This window comes from Halichoeres trimaculatus, unplaced genomic scaffold, assembly GCF_033239565.1.
Source record: "Halichoeres trimaculatus isolate MK-OKI-2021-1 unplaced genomic scaffold, fHalTri1.1 fHalTri1_scaffold_16, whole genome shotgun sequence".
NCBI classification, from domain to species: Eukaryota; Metazoa; Chordata; class Actinopteri; order Labriformes; family Labridae; genus Halichoeres; species Halichoeres trimaculatus.
Window position 1 is genome coordinate 31022034 of NW_027437194.1, and position 20142 is coordinate 31042175.

The 20142-nt window shown below is 40.7% G+C and overlaps 1 protein-coding gene across 3 annotated transcripts in view; it reads left to right on the forward strand.

Moving 5' to 3' along the window:
• strbp (spermatid perinuclear RNA binding protein) overlaps positions 1-19936 on the forward strand; it is a 132217-nt gene extending 112281 nt beyond the window's left edge. For 2 of the 3 annotated variants that reach the window (XM_074689684.1, XM_074689683.1), the window contains exons 11-19: positions 3950-4055; positions 4654-4737; positions 5344-5552; positions 8791-8943; positions 9138-9272; positions 9777-9917; positions 10693-10822; positions 11837-11890; positions 18951-19936. In XM_074689684.1, the coding sequence (XP_074545785.1) occupies positions 3950-4055; positions 4654-4737; positions 5344-5552; positions 8791-8943; positions 9138-9272; positions 9777-9917; positions 10693-10822; positions 11837-11890; positions 18951-19045 (1107 nt within the window). In that variant the 3' untranslated portion in view covers positions 19046-19936. Of the gene's footprint in view, positions 1-3949; positions 4056-4653; positions 4738-5343; positions 5553-8790; positions 8944-9137; positions 9273-9776; positions 9918-10692; positions 10823-11836; positions 11891-15074; positions 16078-18950 lie in introns of those variants that run through there. The other variant, XM_074689685.1, reaches the window with a different exon arrangement.
• Positions 19937-20142: the final 206 nt, after the last annotated feature.

The following is a 20142-nucleotide window of genomic DNA, read 5'->3' on the forward strand; positions in this document are numbered from 1 at the left end:
TTGTTTGTGTATCTGAGGAGTGGAATGATAAATGAACACTCCTACACACTGGTCAGCCTTATGTTATTCATACTAAGGAGGGAAATAAAAGGCTTGTTTACTCTGGTAATCTGTGGGACAAGTCTGGAGCTGTGTGTCACAAACAGTCATCCAAAGATGTGAGCTGCGTTCAGCCCTCACACCCCAGGCTCAGTACCTGCATACATTATACCAGTTCAAACATGTGCTTTTATGATTAAATGGTCTCCTAATGTTTGTGAAGAGAGCTTTCATTTCACATCAGCCTGAGCACTTAACCTCCTGTCTCCTCTGTCTTCAGCCAGACTTCCTTTTTGTCCCACATTAGCACAGCAGCTTCACTTCAAATCCGTCCCAGAACAGAAATCAATGGACATCTTTTAGTGATTTTGGAAGTCAGAGCTCCACTGCAGACCTTACAGTAGCTATTTAAACTTTCCAGATGAGGTTTATTTTTCTACACAGACGCAGAATCTATTTTAAGAAACTTACTCAAAAATGTTACATGTTTTATTAGCCCATTTTAAATGATTTTTAGTGCAGTTACTTAAAAAAGTAACAAGTTCTTACATTTTAAGCTCAGTATCTTGTTACATTTTGGGTTTTATTACAATATTTTGTTAAATTTTGCATCTGTTAACATCTCTTGAAGCTACATTTGGACTGTGCATCGGCTACTTGTGTAAAGCTAGAGCTCTGAACATTCTGCATAAACTCAAAAACTCTTACAGCTGACGCCTTTAAATGAATGGATTTACCATAATCTGAAAATGTGACACCGGAGGGACAGGTGAGCTTTGATTTCATCAGTCTGTGATGAAAGAACAAGGATGTTCAAGCAAACTTTTAGCGATAACTGATTTTAACAGTTATTGCTAACGTTATAGAGCACTCATATGTTACTTTCACAGTCAATAAATAGCAGCAGAGCTGCTGGACCTCAGTTATTTTCAAAGATTTGTGGATAAAAAATAACAGTAAGTATGGGTAAGGGTAAGGGTTTTTAACTCATTTCAAAACAATAAAAGTGAATATTGGAAAAAACAGTGTGTTTACAGTCATAAATGTAAAATAAGTCAGAGGCAGAACCATCCGTGAAAAAAAGGAATTCTGATCTAAGACTTCAAGATGGTCTTATGGGCTTGTTTTACATCATCCAGTGGATTTCTCCAGGTCTGAGCTGCATGATAACAAAACACAGATGCAGTGTATTTTTAGCTGTACTAGCACTAAGTTATCTGCTTTATTTAAATCACTCAAAACTAACGTGTCTTCAGATTACAGCTGATGTGTTCAGGCTGCTCTTGAGTAGATAAGGCTCAACAAACCTGAGCCCTTCAGAAGAAATTCAGCTGTTTTAATGAGACCAGCTTCTTAAAATGTGATGAATCTTTACAAACTAAAGGTCAGAAGCAATGATTTTTGAGGGGCTTCTCTTGGTAATTAACATTATTGCTGTATGTCTGCATAAACTCATGTTGGAGTGCACACTGCAGGCCATTCTCTCTCAGTACTCATCAGAGTTAAAGATAGCATTTGCCCTTTTTCTGACTTTAATTTTTAAGTAAGTCAGCTCACGAGTGAACTGCTTCAGGACAATGTTGTAAATTAATTTCCAGAGTTGAGACTGGAGATTTAATTTATCAGAAAGATTTCTTTAACAGAAAGTTTAAGGGTTTGGAGATGTGTGCATTTAGGAGGCATCGAAAGGTCCTCGAAATGCAATCAAGAAATGTTAGATCCTCATGCTCTTTAGTTAACTGTTTAAATGCTGGAGTATTGTTTCAAAAGTACTGTCATAGAGCAGATCAGTGACTCATGCACACAGAGGCACAGCAGACCAACAAACACACAAATAAGGAGTATATTTCATAGGGATGGGTACCTTTCACATTTGAAACGATCCGGTACCAATGCCCGGTACCGATACTCAATGGTACCAAGTTCGGGTACTTTTTTGTGTCTATGTGGCACAATGAAATATAAAAAAATCTGATATCAATTATGCGGGTCCAAAAACTTTGAACCAATGGACATGACCACATAGATGCATAAGTGTACCTGTCTCATCACAACCATGCCAGCACAAGTCAGATGTATCAGGTTTTTTTTTTTTTTTGAGTGTATGTGGAGTGATATAAGCTCTGTGTATAATCTTCATCTGAATGGTTTTATATCGGACACATTTGGAAACTGATACTGGATGTTTAAGAATTTGTATAATATATAAGCTACTTGTTTCATCTCTTCCTTACAGCACTACCACTATCGAATCACAGTGGGAACATGACACCTGCTCATCCTTTTCTTCAGAGCAGTGGGACACAATTCTAAAACAATCATAAAGAATACTTTTAAAAAATCCTGGATCCAGATGGTGATCCAGATCACCTCCAAAATTTGATCACTTCTTCTTTACCCCGTTTTAAAGATTTCTTGAAGTTTCATCAAGATCTGTTGGTTACTTTTTGAATTTGTCATTTGCAGACAAACAGACAAACAGACTCTCCCAAAAACATGACCTTTTTGGTGGAGGTAATAAACTGATGAGGCAGGGCAACACAGACTGACACCCCATAGTGAAAGAACACTGCAAAAACTGAAATCTAATCAAGTGTTTTTCTTAGTTTCAGAAATAAAAAGTCTTTTTAGACTAAAACTCTTTGCACACTGAGTCTGATTTTTCTGATGGTTTTTTTTTTTTTTGGATCAGTAATCAAAAAAACGTCACATGATGACACCTTGCACACTGAATCTGATGTGATTATTTCTCTAATAATTGCGGAAATTCACAGTAGAAGAAAAATGGAATCATCAAGCAGTGATCAAACATTTCATCCTATGCAGCAGCTGTCAGTATGTTTGAGGTGTGCACACATACACACACAAACACACATTCATCATCTAAACATTGCTCAGAATTACAGGAAATGTGTTGGGAGATGTGAAAATTTGATTTTGCAAGCAACCTAGGGTGTCTCTGAATAGTCAAACTACCCTGGAAACGAGCTGGGCAGATACAGATTAACTCAAAAAATCAAACCTGTTTCAGCGTGTGTATGTAAACATGGGATGGAATTTCTTTGTTAACTTGTGTCAATTTTAGATGAAAAATGAAACTCAGTGTACAAATTCTTTAAACATGAGCCACATTCACAAGACGGGTCCAGAAAAATATCTAATTTCAAGTTATTTCAAAACAAAATTCAGAAAAAATCTGCCATTGAGGTATGAGAAAAGTTTCTTGTATCAAGACATTATTTGGACTTGTCAGTTGAATGCGGCTAATATCAAGTTTAATGAGATATTTTTTATTAAAATGAAGACACAAACACTTGTTTAGATTTTAGTTGTTGCAGTGTACTGTCCAGGAAGGATAATTACACCAACTGGACTGAAGACTATAAAGCAGGCTGGATAAATACGCTAAAGCATGCTAACCAAGACTTGGTAACATCAAGCTAGGAATGGTCCAAGGTCTGTAACACTCAGTGTGACAAACAATTCATGCTCACTAGCTGACAAAAGGCTAACTAACAGGTTAAAATGCACAAAGTTAATCAGATTTCTGGGTTTAACAAACTGAAGTTATCAGACGATCCATGGCTCTGAGCTGTAGTTGCTCTTAGGCTTTTATGGCAGAGGTGGATGAGCTGCAGGTGGAGCACTCAGCTGAGTATCCAAACCATACACCTGTCTGCACTCCACACACACACACACACACACACACACACACACACACACACACACACACACACACACACACACACACACACACACACACACACACACACACACACACACACACCTCAGTCACACCCACCTGGAGAGGCTGCCACTACGCAGAGCTGGAGATTTGGGGCAGTCCATATTCTCAGCACAGTTTTAATGAATTGTCTCCTCTTTCTTTCCATGTGTGTTTATCCAACAGCACTCCCTCAGACTCATGGCGTTCGGACAGATGTACAAGGTGCTGGAGATGGATCCTCTACCTTCAAACAAACCCTCACAGAAATACCCGTGGTCAGATAAAGAAGGTGTGTGTCTCAGATTTCTCCCCCTGCCAGAGGATCTGTCTGTGAAGCTTGTTTGTGGTCATTCTGCCCTTTTCCTACTTTTTACACATGCCCTGACCTTTCTGCATGCTATCACAAGTTTTCCCACACGGCTGCACTGATAGCCCTGTCAGTGTTTCTGACACGTGATCAGAAACATATGTGAGATGTGGTTCACCAGCAGAAAACTCAGCAGCCTGGGTGAAAATGTTCAAAGCTTTACGCAATAATTTGTCTGCTGTTGTTCTCAAGAGAAAGTTGGCCAGGTTTCAAAGCCACTTTCGTGGGAAATTGACTTTTCATGCCTCATGATGCTGGCGTGGAAAGATGCCAGAGCATTTGCAGATTAAGGTACATGTAGGAAAGGAGCTTATAGTGAATGTCTTCCTCGTGATTCGACTGTTTGCTCGTCTGCTCTGCTGATCCTGTGTGCGAGGTTATCCATCTGAGTGCTCGCATCCACAAATCACTGCTTTTGTCTCGGTCACTTATGAGTGCCTGTGAGTGTTCGTACAGACACCTTGTTGTAAGTGATCTATAAGGAGCTCTCTTTATGTTGTACTCTTGTCTTTTTTTCCAGGCTTGGGTCTGAAGAGGCCATATGAAGATGGAACAATGGACGACAAGGACCTCATCAAGAAAATGAAGAGGAATCTGAGGAAAGGTAAGAGGATGACAAAGAACAGACAAGTACAGGCCTTTTGTTTCTTGCTTTTTCTGCTTATCTAATAAAAAAAAAATTAATAGAGATAGAAAATAAGAAAATAATTAATACAATTTATATAAAAAAGACATATTTTTAAATTGTAGAAAAAAGGCCACACAGAGCTCAGAGATCCATTAGCATGGCCTCTCCTCCATTTGTCTCTATTTTTTCCCATCGTTCCCTGAGCCCCTTCCCTTCCACCTTCTCTCTGTCCCGTGGAGGCAGATCAATACTATTGATTGCCAGCATTTTAGCAGGCCACCCAACCATCCCCAGCTCTTTCTTCATACAAGCAGAAGATGAACCCCGACTAATGGAGACAGAGTGGCGTCTCTCTGTTATTGGCAAACAAGAGGAAAGTGATCGAAGGAGAAAGAAAATTGAGGGGCAGCTTTATTCATCATGAAAACAACAAAAGAGTGTGCCAGAAAATCCTAGAAATATATTAATACCACACAGACTTTTTGAATTGATCCACATCTGGACTGATAATGGTTAAACTACCCATAATCCTTTATTAAACGTATCCTAATCTGCTCCGCTCTTCCCATTTGTTTGCATTAGTTCTGGACAGTAAAGCCATAGACTCCAACCAGCCAATGAATGCCCTGATGCGGTTGAACCAGATCCGGCCGGGGCTGCAGTATCGCCTGCTGTCCCAGTCGGGCCCGGTTCACGCGCCTGTCTTCACCATGTCCGTGGATCTAGATGGAACCATTTACGAAGCATCCGGGTCGTCCAAGAAGACCGCCAAGCTCCACGTCGCCGTTAAGGTAAGACAGTAACAACGGAAAATACGAACAACAACCTCTCTGTGAAATAAAGAGCCATAGATGACCTGTTTCTATAAATACGCTTGCCCCTGTGTTTGTAAGTGTGCTCCTTTGTGTGTGTGTGTGTGTGTGTGTGTGTGTGTGCACGTGTGTGTGCATGAGGAGGGATGGACAGAGGTGGGCAAATCCATGTAATCCCAAAGTGGTTGTGAACAAAGAGGCTCTCCAGAGCACAGAGCTGGGATAATCTGCCGCCGGCTCTATTCCCATAAAGGGCTCTGTCCTCCCATCTCTCCTCTTTTTCTCTTCTCCTCATCTCTCACCTTTTCTCTCACTTTCTAAACTTCACTTCCATCTTTCTCTCTTTCCTCTCCCTCTGTTTTCTCCCTACAGTTCAGTGCGCTGCGTGTTGCTCTGAATCACTTCCTATGTGTGTGTTGATGATGAATTCCGGCGAGCTTGTGACTGAGCGGCCCCTTGCTGTAACCCCTTCATTGTAGCTTCAGTGGGAATTGGATTAACTCGTCGTGTTGCTGCACGCTGCAGTGTGGCTCTTGTTTCTTTGTTGAGCTAATGTGGGTTTAATATAGTGGAGGGTTGTGTTTATCTTTTTAAATATGTTTCAATGGACAAGTCAGACACAAAGGAACACAAACATCTATGTAAAGCATCCATTTTCATCTCATTTTACCAGTAAATACATTATTTAAGATGTCTCGTTGAATAGACACTTTAGACCAGGTAGCCTAAAGAAATGTCCATTCCAAACTAAACTTTAAAGAAACAGCACAAGGACTCTGCTGTTTCCCCCTCTCTTTTCTCCCCTACATCGTGCTTTTATTTGGAAGTTAAGATTATCCATCAATCAAACTTTATTTGTAGAGCACTTTTCATGAAACACAGTGTGTAAGAAAACTTTCAAAATAAAAGAGTCAAAAAAAAAAAAAACAAGAGTAGACAAGAGCAGAGCTGAGGGGACATTGTCATAAAGTCTCAGAGAGGAAACACTGGAGGTCAGCTGAAATGATCAACTAGTAAAAGAAATATTTTAAATATTTTAAAAAATGACTCAAGTTATCTAGTATATGAGTTTTTAAAACATACTTAAGTTTAAATCTTATAAATTATTCAATAAATGAATAAGTCTCATTGGCTGAAAAAAAAAAAAAAAAAACCTAACACCTAAGTCTTAAAATGGCTGCCTGGACTTTTTTTTTATTCCCAATTCACTGCATTCATATGAGAGTAAAACAGTTTAAAATGAACAAAAAAGCAAAAACAGAATTTGATTTCAGAGATTTAGTGAAGGAAAAATCACCCAAACTGAACATGAATAAAACATCTCATGGGATAAATTTAGAATTCAGACAATATAAAACATATGTACAATGGGGCGAGCCTGAGAGCTAGTTCAGGCAGACAACTCAAGCTGCACTGCTATGCTCATACAACGTGTCTCACACGTCATAACTATCTTGCTATCACACTCTGCCTCTCAGCTAGGCAGTTTATTTAAACCAGGAGTCTCCCATAAAATGATAAAAAACAGATAAGTAAAAACAGACAAATATAAAAAAAAACATTGTAAAAACAATAAAAGCAAATTTAAAAGGAAAAAAAAAGGGCAAGTAAAAGGGAAAAAAAACAAACAAAAGAGAATAAGACCAGGCAAAGAAACTAAGTCTCGCTGGAGTTAAAAGCCAAAGAATAGAAATGGGTTTTAAGACGTGTTTTATGTTTTGCTCATCACTCCTCAATGTCGCCATGTAAACTTATTGTGAGGAGTGATGAGGCCGGAGCCTGGACGCCAAACATAAAATATATTTGCTGATAAATAAACAATTCAAACGTGAGTTGTGTGACTGAAATAACATTCTGAAGTCTTTGTCTGTGATTGAAAAAAAGAAAGTCTCAGACAGCATCACCAGAGCATCCAGCATTCCTGCAGCCTCATTCCAACCCCCCCCCCCCCCCCCCCCCCCCCCCCCCCTTATCACGGGACAAAAACTGAAAGTGAAAGAGAAAGAGATTCAGCTTGTTACACTTACTGTACAGTACAGACACATTGGTCTACAAAGGTTAGCACACAACACAAGCCTCATGTCAAACTTACACAGTAAAAAGAAGACTTGGTACACTGTTTAAAAACAGCACAAAACACACATACACTGTTTGATATATTTATATTTGTACTAAGTACAAACCGCATGATACTCTGTTGTAAAATAGGTTACTACAGATTATAAACATTGAATTTCACACATTTTGCACAAATAAGACTTGGTAAGCTGTTCGAAAAAAGTGACGACACAATACAAGAGTCAGTCTACACATAAAACTGTAAAGAAGAGGTTGCTCCTTCAGTTGCTCCTTCAGTCTCAGAATCATGCAGAAATCTCTGTGGAGGTTTTATAACCTTGGAGGATCTTCTTTTGGGCATTTTTGGACAAACTGGCCTCAGTTTCCTCTGTGCTTTCCTCTAACACATCTGCTCTGCACTCTGTGTGTATTCACAGGCTTCCTTAAATGCCTCAGAGGAAGTACTGTAAGAACCACATATTAGCTGAAAGAGCAACATCTCATCTTTCACAGCCTGTCAGAAATGTTCTAATTGTGTAAAACTTGAAGGAATAACAGTCATTTCAATGCACTCGTGCAAATATGTCAGTGCCAACCCGTCTGGTTTGTTTCCAAAAATGATTAAACTCTGTGCAGCCTCAGGTCTTCTGTTCCACAGACGTGGGTCAAAGTGATAAAAGACTGTTGGTATATAGAATAAATTTAGTTTTGGTACATTGAAAAGTCCGGTACCTGAAGACCTGAGGGCTCTCACAAGCTCAGACACTAAAGCCAGATCTCATAAACAAGTGGGAGCAAGACCATGAATAGATCTTGGAAAAAAAATAATAACTTTTCACTAATCAATTCTTAAAGATCCTGGCAGCCAAAGCAGAGTTGTTAAAATTGGTGTAAAGTGGGCTCTCTCTGTCAGCAAGTGGAGAAATGCTCTGATAAAAGAATGAACTGGTATGTGTGCTGATGGATTATTGCGATATTGAAAGGATAACCATCTGTAAGTTGGTATATGTTATCAATATGTGTTATGAGGAGACAAGCAACACGTTGCTCATGAAATTTTGAATAAACACACGTGCTCAGGTCTGCACAGTACAGTCAGAGAAATACGGTCCAAGAGTTGACTTTCAGAGTACAGTCTGTGGTCGTGTCTCCTCTCCAGGTTCTCCAGGCCATGGGTTATCCAACAGGTTTTGACTCAGACCTGGACCCCATGAGTTCAGATGAGAAGTCTGATGGCGAGGGGAAGAGCGAGACGTCATCACACCACAGCAATAACCCAACACACTCCACGGACAGTTCCAACACACTGGAGGTAAAACATGAAGACACTCAGCCTGATTATTTTAACTTTAGAAATAAAGATATTTCCTTCTCACTGATGAAATGTTGGAGTGTAAGGGTGCTGGTCACTCTCACCTTAAGGCGTCCAAACAAATCATTAAGTCCTGCAGTTCCAGCTCCTTCTCAGTGTTTTAACCTGCTCTATGTGCTTGTCTCACTCCCCAGGTGCGAACTCAGGGTCCCATACTGACGGCGAGTGGGAAGAATCCCGTCATGGAACTAAATGAAAAGAGACGAGGCCTCAAATATGAACTCATATCTGAAAGCGGCGGCAGTCACGACAAACGCTTCGTTATGGAGGTGAGACCTTTGTGCACAGTCTGAGGTCATACTGTTCGTCAGATCTCACAGATAAAGACGTCATTAGATTAAAAAAATGGAGCAAACATTCCCAGCACTGATGCACGTACACAGGGAGAAGCTGAAGAGAGAAAGTCAGACGATCTCACATTTAGAAACAGGCTGATCTCTGGTACAGTCAATCAGTCAGCTTGGTTCCTGGAGCAGGCCGCTTCTCTGTGGGGAGTGTTGTTTTCCGACACGCCTGGCCGCTCCATCGCTCTGCTGATTGATTAGCAGGCCTGCCTGACAGCGGGGCCTCGCTAAACAAGTCGTCCTGTTCAGCCAGACTCGCTGGCCGAGTTACTGATGACTGATAAATGTTTTTGTGTGTGTGTGTGTGTGTGTGTGTGTGTGTGTGTGTGTGTGTGTGTGTGTGTGTGTGTGTGTGTGTGTGTGTGTGTGTGTGTGTGTGTGTGTGTGTGTGTGTGTGTGTGTGTGTGTGTGTGCGCGCATGTCTGTCAGGTGGAGGTCGATGGGCAGAAGTTTCGTGGGGCAGGCCCCAACAAAAAAGTAGCAAAGGCCAGTGCTGCTCTGGCAGCTCTGGAAAAACTCTTCTCTGGTCCCAACGCAGCTGCTAACAAGAAGAAGAAGATTTTGCCTCAAGTAAGGACACACACAATCACACAGACAGACACACACACCTTCTCTGAAAACCTTTAAGTCTCTAAAGACAGTGAGTTTCCATCCTGATTGGTATCACCGTGGTAGAGACAATTTGTGCACTTTGTTCAGCTAACTGTAATCAATGAGACTTCATTTAACAAGTGTCTGAACAGATCAGTGCTCAACACTGATCAGACCACCTCTCTTTCACTTTTTTTTCCTCTGTGGCTACATTTACATGCAGTCAATAATCCAGCTTCTGAAATATTCAGAATAACCTGTCTACATGCCTGAGCAAACAGGGTTATTCCTGTTTACATGGTATCCTGATCAAAACAGCGACGCACAGAGAATATCATGACGCAATACCCGTCATTTTAGCTTCTTCTTCCTATATCCACAGCAAGAGCAGCAACAACACCAGCAGTATGGAAGACTTCCTGTACTCAAAAGACCAAGATTCCTTGTGAACAGAACATGTGCAGAATGCAAATGAATGTTTCTTTGAATGGAGATATCCTGATAGGCGTATACATGAGCAAATAATCAGGTTAGAAAAGGAGGAACCCAGGAGGGATTTTCAGGTTTAAAAACCAGAATACAAGCATATTCCAGTTTTTAAAAGGGGTAATTGGTGTTTTCATGGCTGTGCACAACCAGATCATCACTAATACTCTGAATATGAAAGGTTACTGACTGTATGTAAACACAGCCATTGAATCTTTTGCATCATTTCTCTGCATCACTTCCATGTGATCTATCTCACTGTGCTCAGACTAAAGGAGCCCTGGCAGCGGCTGCAGCAGCCTCAGCAGTAGCAGCTCAGGTGGCCAGAGGGAGAGGAAGAGCCGCCCTAGCAAGAGGAGCCTTCGTCAGCGCAGCCGCACCGGGATACGTCACGCCAGGTAGAGAGAGGACAGCTGTTTATATAGTTTGGATTATTTAATTATCATATTTTCATCTTTAACCATGTCTGCAGTGACATCTAAGCAGGAATTTTCATTACTTGTTAACACAACATTTAAACTGGGCTCCTCCTCCTTGGGTCAGTGCCAGCTGCAGCGCACACCCACAGTTGCCAACCATGACTACGTGAACACACTCACTAGCCAAGCAACCACCTTTTGCATCACATTTCTACACAGGGTGTTATCACTAGCGAATCACATGAGTATTCAACACAAACCAACTTATGTCACTCTTTGTCCCGTGCTGCTCTCCAAGGTCCTGAAAGAGAGTGAAAGTTGAGCCAAGTTTCACCCTCATTTAGGAAAAATCTTTATCTTTTTTAGTGTTTCATTTCACTTTGGTGGTTTTTCTTCCCCCGTGCTATGTTCACTGTCGTAGCCACTCTGATTAGCTTCTTCCACTCGCTATCATCAACACATAAAGTCACTTGTGTAATAGGTGCGCTATGATTGGATGATGTAACCACATCTACTCTCCACCCAGAAATGTCCTGAAGCAACCAAAACATTAACATACAGGACAGGTTGGAGGAGGAGGAGGTTGAGGCAGACGCAGACACTGACACTGACACACATGTACAGAGGCCCAGAAGAGACGATTGAGCAGGATTATTCCTGTGAAAGTTGACATTTCATCATCCATTTTTGCCTTCCTGCAGTTGAACTGCAAATATCACAGCCATTTAATAAGAGCCCTGCAGTGGCTCATATTCAGTGATCAGTAGTTGTATCATGCTAAGAAAGACATACTATCCTTTCTTTTGACCAGATTTATATTAACTTGTTTTAAACTCCTAAAGCGTAGTCTCCCATGAGTGTGTTTCTGTTAGCTCCCTCTCCACTCCCATAGCTTTCCACTCACTCAGCCAAACTTTCAGAAGTTGTTAAAAAAGTTCAGCTGGGAATTAAAGGAGTGCTGGATTGAATTGGATGTAACCTCTTCCCTGACAGGCTTTGGGACACCGTATGGCTACAGCCCCGCTGCAGCAGCTGCTCCTGCATACGGTACGTGCTTCGTGTTTGTTTTGCCTCTGACCTTCTTCCACCTTCCCTCCTCTCTTTACACACTTCACCCCTAACATATCATACCGTAACTGCTGTCCGTCTTTGGGTTATTTTATTATTCTTCAGCAGGTTTGTGTTTAATCTGACCCTTTCTGTCCACTTCCTTTTTTCAATTTGCTCCTTTCTTACTGCAAAATCTAATCCTGTCCCCATCTTTGGAGAATCCTTGGAGATTCACAGCCTAACAAAACTGAAACATTGCTGTTTGCTTGAAGTCGAGCTGTCTATGCTCTTTCTAACATGTGTGTTACGATCAGCTTGTTGCTGCTTAATCCCTCATCTATTTTTTTTTATTTCACTGAAGTCTCTGAAAATCGTTCGCCTGCACTCGCAGTCCTGAATCGTCCACCTCCCAGAGCCTTTACTGGACTTTTATTAACACTGACATCCATCTCTCTGGCCCTCATCTTCCTCTCTGTTCAGATAAGCAGCGTGCATAGTGTGAATTCCTTTGTCCTTACTGGCAGTGTGCTCCTGTCATATTACTGCAGCGGCTCTCATTCACAGACACATACACACAGGAGTAACAGACATTTAGAGGCTAAAAGCCTTCCTAGTCATGAAACTCAACCTCATTTGTACCTATATGTCCCTCCGTCACCTCCACAGACTCAGCCTTATGCTTATATGTAGTGTGAGGAGGCCTGCTTGTGCATCCTGTAGCTCTGAGTTTGAATGCATCTTATGTGCAAGAAGAAACTGGTCTGGGGCCCCGTGCAGATGATTAGTGGCCCCCTGAGATCCAGCAGCTCTGTGCATGAAGCACTCCTTAGTTTTCCTGTTTGTGGTGGAGCTTGAACTCATGTGGGCTGTTTCCTCAAACTGCTCCACACATGATACTCTCTAACTGAACCAGAATCCAGCAGGAGTCTCTGCAGAAGTTTCTCCACTTCAGAGTTTAACTTTAGTGAGTTTAACTTGATTCCTTAGAAGCTATTATTGGACATAATTTACCGCATGGACGTCACTCAGCATGTGGCTTCATGCTCACCCAGTAAAAGGTAAATAAAACTGAGATTTGTGACACATCATGTGCACATCTGTGCATGATGCAGTATGCTTTAAGCTAACATTAGCTTTCCCAGAGCTGCAACCTCCCACAGGTATTAAGCCATTATTGTTGTTTTATTTGAAAGAGAGATGATTTACTTTACAGCTGGAGCTGAGACAGATTTACAGCAGACTCATCCTCACAGTAATTAATCTGTTGCAGAGCCTCACAGAGCTGCAGACAAATAATGGAAGTAAAACACGAGTAAATATCATATCAGGTCTCATTTACCAGGAAAATATGAATGTGTCTGAACTGGTAGAGAAGAATCTTTTGCTTGGCTCCACTGTGGCTTTCACAGAGAGTTTCCTCTGTTTCAGTGGTAACATCATCCATATCCCCTCTTTTTCTCTACACTCTGATGAATCTTTTGCTGCTTTCTGCTTCAAATTCATTCTCCCATCCTGCTGGACTAGCCCTGCTTCATCAAACACTAAAATTTACCACAGAGGGTTGTATTTTAGAAGACATTATATTACAGGACACAAACCCTGATACTATACAACAGAGTTTATCTACTCTATCATCAAACATGGAGCATCAAAAGATACAGTAAAAACCCCTTTAGCTTAAACCATAGCAGATTATACCACACCACTGGATCCAGAGCCTTAGAAGCAGAGATCACTGAACATATGAGTGACATAAACTCACTGGTATGATCACTGCACATTATGGCACTGTATAAATCAGGGGTTCCCGAACTTCACTGTGCCAAGGCCCCCAAACAGCATCTGCTTCTAGCCAGAGACACCCTTTGGAAACAGACAATGTTTATAGATATGTAAAATAAGTGTCAACTTGAAGGATATAGTTTCCAACTTTTATTCACTTTTCAGTTATTATTATATTTTTTTAGAACATAAATTATTAACAAACAAAAGCCAGACTAGCACAAGTAGGTTGTTGCAAAAAGGAGAAGGCATTCAGGGCTCTGTCAGTCAAGGTTAGATATTCCTTTCTCACATGCAGTCAATAGTTAGACAGGGAAAGAGCCTCAAAGTTCGGTTTAGTTTTGTAGATGGCTTAATAACAGGTGCAAAACGTCAGGTCGACACAGGTCATGACATCATCATGCCTAAGTTGCAGCTGTCACAGAAGGTGTGGTTTGGTACAGTTGGACACTTGAGAATCCAACAACAACAGCACTTTTCGTGTTGTATGTTCAGGACAAATGGTTGTAAAAATGAAATAAATAAAAATAATAATATTCAGATCCTATTTCTCCTTTCCCTCCAATTTTCTAACAAGATCATTGTGCACGTCATTTCACTGCCATCATTTTATGTCAAACTTCTGATATTGTGACAGCCAAAATGTAGAACATAGAAGTTATTTAAGTACAGATAATTTGACATTAAATCAGGGTACTTAAAACACTTCTTCCATAAAACAAAGGCCATACTGTTAGATCCTGAGCCTTATGTCATGGATCATTTGACCTTTTTCCAAAGAACATTAAGCGAAAAAACCTCCTCCCTGAAGAGAGTCGCAGAAACCTCCCACTGGCTGAGCTCCAATGAATCATCACCTGTTAAAGCTTGGGTTTTAAGTTGGTGGTTAAGGCAATCGTTCCCATTTGTTTCTGAAAACTGCAGAATTCGTCTGAAAGAAAAACAATTTAATCTAGTCTGAGCCTGAGTAAGGTAGCTGCACGTATTTCCTGTGAAATGTATGTAAACAGGAACATACAGCAGGCTTACCTGCCGGTTTGTGATAGCTCTTTAAGAAGTTATGGTTGCAGGGTTGCCATCATTACAGTGTTTTTAAAACGGATGGGAAAGAAAGCCGAAGTAACGATTTAAGATCCAAGTCATAAATAAAATCCACTTTGGCTATTTGTCATCTTCTTCTTGGCTCATAATCTCCTCTTGTTCCTCTAACCCCTCGTCAGCATCAAGCACTCAGCCCTGCCTCTTTTCACACACTGTTTTCACACTCCCTGGTTTGTGTAGTGTAGGGTCATGTGTTGGACGTGATGTGGCGTACTGTGTAGCTTAGTGAGCAGAGACACGTTGGTCTTTTGTTGTCCTGGTCTCATGCAGAGCTGTGCTCTTCTCATGTCTCCCCCAGGTTTGCCCAAGAGAATGCTTCTGTTGCCTGTCATGAAAGTGCCCGCCTACCCAGTCCCCCACTACCAGTTCTTTTAGCACAGGAGACACATGCACCAAACGTCTTTTCCTTTTTTCTTTTTTTTTTTAACAACAAACCAAAACAAGCTTTTCCACACCCTACAATTCATTTTCTATAAGGGAAACCGGTCTGCTTCTGTTTTCTATAAAGTCAGTGATGGGTGAGATCCAAGGACTTGAGCTGAAGATTTGTAAAGTCGCTTTTTTTATTATTATTTTATTTTATTATCAAAAAAATGTATGTATATGGAAAAATGCTGCAGGTTTAAGTTCTTAAGCAAAAACTTGAAGGATTTCTACTGTGAACTGTGACCTCGTCTTTGAGTGTGAATCAGCCTTTTGTTTTCTGTGTAGGGAGCGGACAGCCTTTGCGAAACGAGACACACAACACATTCTCTGTACAAAGTAAATAAAGTGAGCAGTGTGAAGGATTGATAGATACATTTAAGTGTTTAAAGATGAATAAAAGAGTTTATCTGTTCTCAAAGCTGAGCCCTGTGTGTGTCTGATAGGAAGACTCTCATTCAGCAGCGTCTTTGGGTCAAATTTTGACTTTTGAAATGGAAAGATTCTCAAATTCATTTAGCATTCACACGACACCCAGCGCTGGACTTACAACCAGCTTCAGTACTCATTGCTCATGCACACACACAATGAATTTCAATCACTATGACTATCTCAGTGTGTCCTCATTACATCTTTTTGACCCTGTAGCTTATAGGAATTCAGAGAGACGCTGAGGAGACAAAAGATGAATTTAAAGAGCTCCAGTCAGATCCTGCATCTTGTATTCAGCCGCACGATCTCATTACCTTACACGGATTTATATTTGGCAGGTATCCCACAGGTATCAGAAGTATTACCTACAGTACAGAGATCTTTAATACACCATCACACGGGAGGACTATGAAGCAGCACATCTGGAGCTTGGTGCTCAGTTTTAGTCCAATTTAACTTACTGAAACATGTTTATGTGATTTTTTTTTTTTAAGGAACATTCACTGTGGATGTGTTGTGATGTCATTTTTTTATGTCATTGTTGTAATAGTTATTGTACATGTTGCACACACATTTTTCATGTGTTTATGTTGTAGCCCCTGAGGAAAGATTAGCTGCTGACTCAGAACAGGGCTTAAAAGGAAGCTGTAATTCAGAGATGACAGAATGCTCACAGGATAATCAGATTACGCCGATGAATACCACGATAAGGACTTTGCTGAAAAGCTTTAAAAGGAGGATGCTTATTGACATTAGTGGAAGGTCAGAGTTAGCCCAGGCTAAGTCACATCGTCTCTTCATGTCTGAACCATCCCACCAGCACCAGATTTCCCCCTGAAGACGTCTGCATGGTTACAGCTATGAGGCGCAGCCATTGGATGAGAGGATCCACTGTCTTATCCAATGGTTGGTTGAGCTCCATCAAGTTTGTCTCAAATGTTTTTTTGAACTGAAAACATTTTCTTCAATCTGGCTGTGCTGATTGAAGGTCACTATCTGTTTTTCATCTGATCAGCATTTTTCTGTCCATCTGTGCACGAAAAGCTTAAACCTAAAGACGGGTTCACTCTGTCTAAACCAATCAACACTACTGGTCAAAAGTTTTGAGAAAAAGCCCATTTTTCCAGTTTCTGTCATTGAAGTCCAAGCAGCTCAAGTCAATGATTGTGATCTGGTTCAGTGATTAGCTTGAAATGGTTCAAAGATAAGTGGTAAAAAAAAACAAAAAACGAGGTTACCCAAAACTGAAAAATAATGAACACTCCAGAATCATGCAGAAAGGCCTTTTTCAGGGAGCAACATGTGGGTGAACGACAAGCCTCATAAATGGTACCAGTTCCAGCAGATGACCCAAGTTTTCTTGATCCCTTCCAAACATCTCTGACTGTATTAAAGCAGAGCTGAACACAGTGTGGTGCCAGACCCCTGTGAGTGTTATTTGAGCAGTTTTGTACTACAGCAAGTCATGTGTTGCTGTTAAAATGGCAAAGAAAAGACCACTAACAATAGAGGAGACAAACCAGCACTATTCTTAAAGATGTCTGTCTTTCAAGCAGGAAAATTGCAAGGAAGGTCAAGGTGAGGTCAGTGAGTAGAGTTTCTTTGACCTTTAAAAAGACAATTAAAAAACTGGGACTGGAAACTCTGACAGCAAGAGGTCTGGCAGAGTCAAAGCCAAACTAGAATCACAAGTGTCAATGACTTTAAGCTCCACAGCTTCAAAGAGGTCATTGTTTCACAGTCTCTGTTTTAACTGTGAAGAGAAGACTTGAAGTTGCCGGTTTGACAGGTTGAGTTTCAACAAAAAAATAAATAAATAAATAAAAATAAAAACATTTCTTAGACGTCAGAATAAGAAAACAATGTTGACTGGGTGGACAAAGAACTACTGAAGACTGGAGGATGATACTGATGAATCAAAATCTGACATCCTTCGTTCATCACATAGGATTTTTGTAGGCTGCAGAGTAGGTGAAAGGATGATCCCTCAGTGTGTGACATCAACCAAGCTCTGCCAGAACCACTTTAAGAATTATGAAAAAGACATTCAGCTTAAAAACATGGAGGGCACTGCCAGCACAGTCTCCAGACATAAACCCCATCAACCTCATTTGGGACAAAGTGGACAGAAGAGTGGAATCAAAGCAAGTTCCATTCATATCTGGGAACTTCTGCTAAAGACTTGGGAAGAACTCTCTTCAGAAAATTTGATTTATTGTAGAAAAAGTGCCAGGAGTGTGTTCAGCTGCTATATTTACCTTGAGTTTCACTTGAAGGAGTCAAAAGTTCAGAGTATGTTTTGGTTTAGAAACAGTTTCCGTGATTTTTTTTGTAGCTTCGACTGTTTATTTATTGTTCAGTGAGTACAATAACACATTAACCTGCACAATTTTCAAGAATTACTGGGAAAAAAGGGATGTCTAAAGCTTTTGACTGGTGTATGTCTGTCTAATCTCATATTCAGTCTTTGCTTTTTGCTCCTAGTGATGACTCACATCAGCTTAAGACGTGATCAGCATTAAAACTATAAAATCTTGATAGCCTATACCTGTGACTTCATGCTGAATATTAAGCTAGAGACAGCTGCTTGATAGCCTAGCTTAGCATAAAAACTAGCAACACTTAGATGCATAAAATCTCTGTTAAAATTCCCAGCAAAATTTTTGTTCATCCTGTAGAATCCTGACCTATGTCTATTCCAGATTAGATCATCAAACCTGTCCACAGTGTCCTTCATCTGGTCTGCTTGGGAACCTCAACAGGAAGTTAAAAATCCAGCTGTTAACCCACATTGCAAGCCTTGACTTCAAGAAACAAAATCAGCACTAGTAGATTTTTTGTTGACAGTTTTGTCACTTTATTTATCCATCACACCCAAATAAGAATTAAAGATACTCAACCAACAGTTAGTCAGGATAATTTTCTTAAAAAAAAAAAAAAAAAAAAGCTTAAATAGAGCAGAAATAGCAGCAGTGAATGTTTTCTGATTTAAAAACAGACAAATGTGCACTTAACAGTAAATGTTGTTGAAGTGAATTTCAAAAATACCCCCGACCACTCCAATAAATGCTAATGTTGTAAAGAAGTCCCTGGAAGATTTCTAAACACTGCTTTGTGTTTTCTAATCTCTCTTAAGAAAAAAGTGGATTACTTCCTCCTCCAGATCTCCTCTGTATCCTGTGTTTGTGTTCACTCCTCGTCTCTGTTTTGTCAAAGAAGCAGAAGTTTGAAGTAAACACTTTGTTTAGTAGAACTCTCGCTCTGTTCTGAAGGACTCGTGGTAATCACCCTCCTGCTGTCTCTCTGTGTTTCTCCTCAGGTGGTCTTTTCATTGACAATCCTTTCTACCAGCCACGGACCATTGCTCCGTTTATCATCCACCTGGGCCCACAGGATCTCTTCTCTGACTTCTAGAGGCAGCAGGTTGTTGGGAACTCCCTTCGCTTTTACTTGTCTGTTGACACAGGACACCTGAGCGGGCTGCCTTTCCATCCAGGTGACGGACCCTGGGATGTGTTTGGGTTTGATCGGTCAGCTGGAAAAGCGTCCAGCCGGGCAGGAACTGTCTGACCTGCTGTCCGAGAGGTTTTCTTCTCGCTGCTCTTCAGAGAGAAATTTTACACGAAGCAATACTGGGATTTTACAAGAAACGCTCAGCTGTGACTGCTGCTGAGGCTGGGCTGTTTTTTTTCCTTAAAGCAATACACGTGAACTCCTCTCTTCGAGCTTACTTACTTGAGAAGATGTGAATGTCTGATGGAGTTTTACCCACACAGCATTGCAATAGCTCATTCTGATTGTATATCACTGTATGTGTGTGTACGTGTGGCTATAACAAGACTATAAACACATATATGTATGGTGTATGTTTCTATAACAACGTGTTGACAATAATATTACTATATGAGGCTGTATTTATGTAAATATTCTATAAAATATAACGATTGTTGGTATAAATTATTTTAGAATTATAAAGTGAGATGTAACTGTTATATCACAGTATAGCTTTCTTCCAATTTTATATACACTGAGCAATCCAAGCTAGTCCTAAGAGATGCAATATTATCTTTGGTATTCCTATTAACCTGTGCTGTTAGAATAATATGCTTCCTTCTTTCCTTTCCTTCTTTCCTTCCTTCTCTCTCTTTGATGTCTTTCTGAGCCTTTCTGAGCACGCTCTCTGCAGCCCGAGGTTTGTTTACACGTCCCGGACCAGAGGTGCTCTCTACTGAACCCACTCATAACCCCACACACACACACACACACACACACACACACACACACACACACACACACACACAGACACACACACACACACACACACACACACACACACACACACACACACACACACACTTTTCCTGTCAGAAAGCACATTTTCTATAGTCTCACTGCTGGCAGGGAATACTGCTGTTACAAACACAGTACTGTATATGTATGATATGTACAAACTCCCATCACCACACGTCAACAAACTCACCCATCATCGCCCAGAATAACCGTCATCTCTG